The 7,757-nt window shown below is 38.4% G+C and overlaps 1 protein-coding gene across 5 annotated transcripts in view; it reads left to right on the plus strand.

Moving 5' to 3' along the window:
- Positions 1-7,757, plus strand: part of Slc16a12 (solute carrier family 16 member 12) — a 118,138-nt gene that overhangs the window by 68,606 nt on the left and 41,775 nt on the right. For 4 of the 5 annotated variants that reach the window (XM_029560827.1, XM_008827496.2, XM_029560830.1 and 1 more), the window contains exon 2: positions 2,070-2,316. In XM_029560827.1, the coding sequence (XP_029416687.1) occupies positions 2,207-2,316 (110 nt within the window). In that variant the 5' untranslated portion in view covers positions 2,070-2,206. Of the gene's footprint in view, positions 1-2,069; positions 2,317-5,580; positions 5,664-7,757 lie in introns of those variants that run through there. The other variant, XM_029560829.1, reaches the window with a different exon arrangement.

Genomic DNA, 7,757 nt, shown 5'->3' on the forward strand with positions numbered 1-7,757 from the left:
TTGTTTATTTATCCTGTCTTCCAGTTTGTGTCTTCTCTTAGAGAACTGAGAACACTGGCATTCAGACTTGTTAAAAGAATGCATTGATTCCTATCATTTGATTGTTTTAGTAATGTTTAATTTTTTTCTAATCGTCATTTGCTTCTCTTTTGTTCTTGCACAGTTCTTTCTTCCCTGTGACCTCATGAGTGTATCTTCCTCTTCAGTGTGTAGGATTCTTTCAAGTATCTTCAGGGTTGCTGGATTAGCAATCATCACTTCCTTTAGTTTGGTTTATTATGAAAGGTTTTTCTTTTCCCTCAGTTATGAAGGATAACTTTACTGGACATCCTAGATTTCCAGTTACTGTCTTTCAGAGCTTTTCAGGGTGTCCAACCTTTGGGCTTCTCTGGCTCATGAGCTGAGCAGTGGGTAATATTACTCTAGGTGTCTTTCCATCTCCCAGTACCGAATAAGGCTGATGGCCAGCTTTCCACAGGCATGCCTTAGACCCTGCCATCTTTAAGTACTTTCTGGCTGCTTGTCCCTCTTCTAGGAAGCTAGTGAGTCTCACTCTAGTTGCTCAGACCTGATTTCTACCATATGAAACATTCCACAACCTGACTCAAAGTTTTTTTCCCTCCAAAGGAAATCTCTAGGTCAGATCTCAGAGTACAGTCAACTGGACTTGCCCTGGGTCCTCAGAGTAGACCTTCAAAGAGGGACCTTTACCTCTAAACCTGACTAGATGCAGACTTAGCAGGAATTTCTTAAATGGTCTTTTGTGCTGATCATGTAACTCAGTTTGCAGAGTGCTTGCTTGGCATCCCCAAGCTCTAGGTTCCAGTCCCTGCACTTCTTTTTTTAGACTTACCTTTTATCTGTCTGGAAGGTAATAAATTAGATGAAAAGTTGTAGTGTGATGTGGTAAGGACCTTTCTCTTCCACTGATCTTTGATACCTTATTAAGTTAAATTGAAATGTATGCAGGCAGTGTTTGGGCTGTCTATCCTGTTTGACTTACTCATCACTCTCTTCTTGCTTAAATTGCATACTTAAAAAATGAGTGCCTGTGGAGACTGGGGATGTTGCTCAATTGTAAAGCACTTGTCTAGCATGCCCTGAGTTTGATACCCAGCATTGAAAAAAAAAAGATGAGGAAAAATCAGAGCATTAAAAATGCCACAGAAATTCCTATCAAACTATGCCACTATATTAGTTAGGATATGGTCTAAACTAATAGGTGAACTCCAAAATACAGAAGCCCAAGTACAATCAAAACATAACGATCTTTTGTATGATAGTGTAGATCTGTGAGTATTCAGAGCTGGAAGGGCAGAAAACCCAGAATCATCCCAGTACCCAGAATTCTTCTGTCTTCTGCCATCAATTAGAGTGACGTTGGCTCAAGTAGGCAAAGTAGCCTCATCTTCTGTCCTGTTCCAGTCTGTTGGGAAGCAGTTCCAGAAGTCCTAGAAAAGAACTTGTGCCCTAGAAGTGGCACATAATCTGTGTTTACATGCTTTCCTCCCAGACTAAATTGTTGCTACCCTTACCCTCAGGAGAGGATAGGAAAAGTGGGTGGCCATGGGCATAGATAAAACATAAGAAGTTCTATTACTTAAAAAAAATAATAAAGAGGGACTGTGATGATGGCTTGGTGCATAAGGTACTTGAGTTTGGATCCTCAGCACCCATGTAGAAGTTGGACACAGCATGTATCTGTAACCTAGCATTGGCTAGGGGAAGAGCAGGACATAACAGGCAATTCCGGAAGCTCGCTGGCCAGCCAGTCTGGAGAAAAAGGCAAACTCCAGGTTCTGTGAGGCCCTGTCACAAAAAATTGAAAACACCCAATATTGATCTCTGGCTTCCACATGCCCTCACATCTACACACATACATATACACACACATTCATATATGACATAAGCACAAAAATAAAATAAATACATAAAAACTAAGGACAAGAGTCAGTATTCATAGTTACAAATAATCATATTAATAGGAAAGTAATCATTTATCAAGTGAAAAAAAATTCCACCTTTGGAAATGGCAATGAAGTAAAAACATGCCTTTGTTTTTATTTTAGATGGCCAGTAATCCATGCACCAGGTAGCATTCTGCACCAACTTTGAATGTCAACAGGAAGTTACTGGACAGCAAACTTCCAAGATCATAACTTGCTGCTGAAACAACTTGGAAAAGAAGCAAACCAGAGTTGAAACCATGGCAAAAATAACTAGAGCTGGGCCTGCCTCCCCTCCCGATGGAGGCTGGGGCTGGATGATTGTGGCTGGCTGCTTCCTGGTTACCATCTGCACCCGGGCAGTCACCAGGTAGTGCCATTTTCTTCTTGATTTGTTAAGTATGACCTCATGTCATTTCTTCTAAATCTGCTTCACTCTGTACGCAAATCACCCCCCATGTCTGTGTCTGTGTGTGTCTATGTGTGTGTGTGTGTGTGTGTCTATGTGTGTGTGTGTGTGTGTGTGTGTGTTTGGCTGGTCATGTATCTTTTCCTTTGTAAGTTATGGTGCTACAGAGTCCTGGACGTTGGTCTCTTCCATAATATCTAATAAGCGTTAGAATACTTAGGAGATTTAGGAGTGTTTAGGTGTGTTGAACCAAATCCATCCATTTGTGTTCATGAGTAGCTCTACAAAAGGTAGATGTATGTGATACATATTTCTTTCTACCCTGCATATTGTACCCATTATTATTATTATTACTATTTTGAGACTGGTCTTACTATGTAGTACTGGCTGGCCTGGAACTCACTATGAAGGCTAAGGTGACCTCAAACTGAGATCCATCTGTCTCTGCCTCCTGAGCACTGTTATGTCAGCCTAGATGCACTTATTTTTAATGTGAAATATGTAAACCTGTCCTATATGAAATAACATGGGAACTGTCCTGATTTGTTCATTTGAGGATGAATTTTTTCATGATATTTTCATAAAATAAGTTCTAGAGATTTTAAATAATTGTTAAATGCACAAAGAAGGCAAGTTAGCATAAGCTACGTTGACTCTAGGGAAATGTAAGATAAGATTTTTAAGTCCATTTTTTTCTTACACATACAATGTTAAATCTTAATTAAGATAAATATCAATCATTAAGATGTTATATTAGAAACAGTTAATTGTATTTATGACTCATAACTTATGAATTGTAGTGTACTGTGGTAAGAGATCATCCTTAATATGCAATATGTATTTTTAATCAAGTATTCGGCCTAGGAATAAGGAAAAATTGTCTATGGCAAAAGTATGGTTATAAAGTTTACAGTAAATTTGTGAACACATTATAAGAAGTTAAGCTTCTCTAGGGGTGGGGTCTATATCCATCTCAGAAAGGAAAACTATATAACTTCAAAAATTCCTTGAAAACCTTTTAGCTTCCCAGGTACTGAGCCTGGAAACTTCAAACCTAGAATTCAAATTGTTTTGCTTCACTTTGCTTTTGGGCTTTAGTGATAGAGGCTGAATTTTAGGCTGAAGAAAAGCAACTGCAAAGAAACAGGTGATCAGGGATTGTTTCATCCCTACTTACTCACTCGTTCTTCTCTATCCTCCAAAGGCATGGTGCTAAGTATTCTTAATGGGAAACTCCATCATTTCATGCACATAGGAATTAATATTTGAAATCTGCATGCATTCGTTCTTTCCTCTCAGGTGCTTTCAAATAGAACTCTGTTGCTCTTCTCTGACAACACATTATGGACAGTACAAGAAAGTATTTGTACTATAACTTTACTTGATGAAATTGTAAATGTGCACATTGATATCTACCTTCTAACAAAGTTATAATGCAAGATATTTATCTCTGCCACTATGTAGGTTGAGTTTGATTTTTCTTTCTTCTATATTGTGGAGCTTGTGTTCTGGTGTGAGGAAATTGTGGAATTAAACTTCCATGTATTCTTTTTATTTATTTGTTTTTCTTTTTATGTGGATAAGTGTTTTGCCTGCATGTAAGTGCAGTACATGTTTGCAATGCCCGGGGAGGCCTGAAGAGGGTGTCAGACCCCTTGGAACTGGAGTTACTAATGGGTCATGTGGGAGCTGGGAATTGAACTCGGGTCCTCTGCAAGAGCAGCCAGTGCTCTTAACCACCTAGCCATCTCCCCAGCCCTCATGTAGATTTCTGTAAGTGGAAACAGTCAATTCTGTAAAGGGAAGGTTCTGGAAGTGGGCTCGTTGCATTCAGGAGAGTTTATACTGTGTTTTGGGTAGCTGAGTTTTCATGATGATCTTGAATTCTCATGGAGTTGTTCTTGGTGCTTCTGGTTTCAATACTGAGATATTTCGACCAGTTTTGTTGCCTTGTGATTTAGGCAGAATAGGTGCATTTAACCCTGTTTGGTAGAAGGGCGAAGCCGCTTACTTATACTTTATCGTTACTTGGACAAAGATTAGAATCCTAGTTTTTTTAATCCGTCAACTCTTAAAGCACACATACAGGCACAGAAATCACTATTGCTTTTTTTCTGATATAACTAAACAGCTTCTTATCTTGTTCTTCTATATACACAACACTTTCAGTACCCTCCCTACATACATGTTAAACACACACACACATACACACACACACACACACACACTTTATAGCTTCAGGATCAGCTATAGTATTATGAGACAGCTTTTTAAAAATACTTTTGTTGTGGGAAGCATTGTCAGAAGGTGTGCTATCTCCTTTCCAAAGGGCTGACATGTCAGTGATAAGAAGTTATGGTGCCATGGGGACAGTGGTCTCCAAATTTGTTTTACAGCGGGCTTCTACCCTCCCTCTTCTGTTGGTAATTGGCTATAGGAAATATTACACCCAGTTCCTGTACAAACAACTACACCTGAGTGATTTTGTGTGTGTGTATACTCTTTGAACTTTCTGGAACCCTGAGTAGAACATGGAGTAAGGGATCCAGAGATAATTGATGACTTAGGGAACTCATTTACTGATGGTCTTTCATGCTCACCAGTGTCTTATGTAGCTTATCTCGTTTAGCAAGATGTTGAATCTCAGCTTTCTTTTAATAACAGATTCCCTGGCTGCTACCATGGGATGGAAGTCTTGTGTCTTTTTAAGGTTATTTTTTTAGTTTTACATTTCAATTCAGTTAAAATCAGTTCCATAGATGTATAGAGCTAGAGACTTCTAAAACCAAGAGATGCTGGCTGGGAGGCTTGGCCATAAATAAATGAAATACAAATCAAAATGTATTAAGCATAATTTTGGTAAATACAGAATTAAATTAATATTGACAGAGAGATAAGTTCGGGCCTGCAAGTTCAGGGCAGTCTTTCTAGAGAAGGTGCCCCTGGAGTAAGGTCTTAAAGAATGGGAAGAATTTGACCAGGCAGACATGAAGGAGAAAGATGTCTCAACCCATGTCAGTGCCACGCACTTCTCCATCTTTCTTTTGGTGGTCATGGTGAGCAGTCTGCCACTCCTGAACTGCCAAGGATTTAGCCAGAAACCAGAAAAGAAGATTGCAGCAGGCAGCCAAGGCGAATTAGCAGAGGTCAACGGGAGATGACAAGGGAAGAACGCTTGAGGCAGAGCAGGGCTGGTGAGAACAGCGTGCTGATGTGGCCAGCCTAGCAATCTAAATGTCACAAGCAAGGAGCCGCCAAGAGAACAGGATGAGAACAAGGAAGCCAAGCCTGGGCGATTTGCCCAACAGGTAATCAGTGCCTGAGGGACAACCAGCCTTCCTATGAAAAGACACATTTTAAAATGAAATATATTGTATTCCAATGGTAAAATTCAAACAAGTTGAAAGTATATAAAATATCTTTTTTTTCCTCTTCACTTCCCAAATCTCAGTTTTGCTACCTAAAAATTAACCTCATGATAATTTTTTGAGGTCAGTCTAAAAATTAAACAAATCAAAAAGTTCCCCCAACCTTGACTTTACTCCTTTTCTTCACACTTGGTATACTGTTCTGAGCTCCTCCTCTCCCCCACTACTTAGGGATATATATCTTGGGATCTTTCCCTATCAACAAAGATGGCTCTATTTCACTTAAAAATCTTATTTCAGGGGCTGGAGAGATGGCTCAGTGGTTAAGAGCACTGACTACTCTTACAGAGGAAACCAGGTTTGGTACCCAGCACCCACATGGTGGCTAACAACTGTCCGTAACTACAGTTCCAGGGGATCTGATTTCCCTTTCTGACCTCCATGGGCATTGCACAGTCCAGTGCAGGCAATACACTCATACACATAAAATAAAATAATAAATAAAATATTTTTTAAAATCTTATTTCAGATTATGCATAAGATGACAATTTGAGAGTAGATACTTGAAAAGAAAAATTTGATTTAAATATCCAAACAAAATCTTATCCCAGGCATGAGACTTATTTTTCTTTAAATTTTCTGGGTCCAAATAAACTTAGTTGAAATAGATGTCTGGAGTTCTTTCTTTGGAACTCTTTCAGCTTTCTTGAGATTTATTTCCTATAAATACTTGCTATCTAGGTGAGTACATGCTTTGTGGCTTTGGCATACCTTCAAGTTTTTTCATTAATGAAGTCACTTGGGACATATTACACACAGGTTGAATAACGTGATTAGTAAATGTAAATGATAGTGATGCTAACCTGTAGGTTACAATGCATCAGTGGGTCCATCCCTGCGCTGCTTCAGTACATAATGTCATCAACCAGGAAATCTCTTTACCAAGGACATATTAGCAGCCAACCCCACTGAGGTTAGCACAGTGTGAGAGCAGAGTGATGAGGCTGGGACAGCAAGCCTGCTGACACCTTGAGTCAGTTATCTTAAGAAACTCACTTTTACAACTGATGATACTGGTGATATTTTGTTTCTACATTTTTGTCAACAGATCTTACCAAACTCTGACATAGGTGAAGAGAGGTTTGCTTTTGCAGTATGACCCAGTACATTCTGGTGGACAAAGTCCTGTTTACAAAAATCCTTGTTTTAGAGATGATTAAATTGAGACCCCAAGAGACTAAGAAGTCTTACTAAAGACTCTGAGACCCCAAGTGGTTAAGAAGTCTTATGAAGAACTCTGTTACCCCATGAGAATCTAGAATCAGAATCCTGCTTTCCTGACTTCTATCATTGCACAAATATTCCACACAACAAAGTCCAAATATATGTGCTCCCATTAACACGTGATTTCTTTAACATTATGCTTGGATTTAAAAGTCTTATATCAGGAAACTTCTTTTTTTTTATTTAAATTTTTTTTTACAATTAAAGTTACAGTTTTAACAATATGCTTGGATTCTTATATCAGGAAACTTCTTTTTTTTTATTTAAATTTTTTTTTACAATTAAAGTTACAGTTTTAACAATATACAAAATGTTACAGTAATTCAGATTTTTTGGCATAATAATTGTAGATTGTAGATTTACATTTTATATCTCATAATAGCGATGAAGATTATACAAAAGCTATTAAAACAATTATAAGAATAAATTCAATTGTCACTTAAGTATCTAAACCTATTTTTCTTTGCGTTCTTCCAGAATGATTTGTTCTTATTCTTTACCTTAATTTGAGGGACTTCAAGAAGATACTTATTTTTTTTTTTCATACAGAAGAATTCCTTCCAAAGCAATTGACATTGAGATGTTTTCACATGCATTCTAATCTCTATATACATGACTATCACTGGTCACAGTCACCCACCTTCTGAGCTCCTCGGCATCTGAGCATGAATACAAACTCATCAGATAGACAGCCTTCCTCTCCCACTAGAGGCTCCATACTCTGCCATCCCTGTCACTGTCCACTGTGTT

The sequence above is a fragment of the Nannospalax galili genome, unplaced genomic scaffold (genome assembly GCF_000622305.1).
Source record: "Nannospalax galili isolate Female #2095 unplaced genomic scaffold, S.galili_v1.0 scaffold3233, whole genome shotgun sequence".
NCBI lineage: Eukaryota > Metazoa > Chordata > Mammalia > Rodentia > Spalacidae > Nannospalax > Nannospalax galili.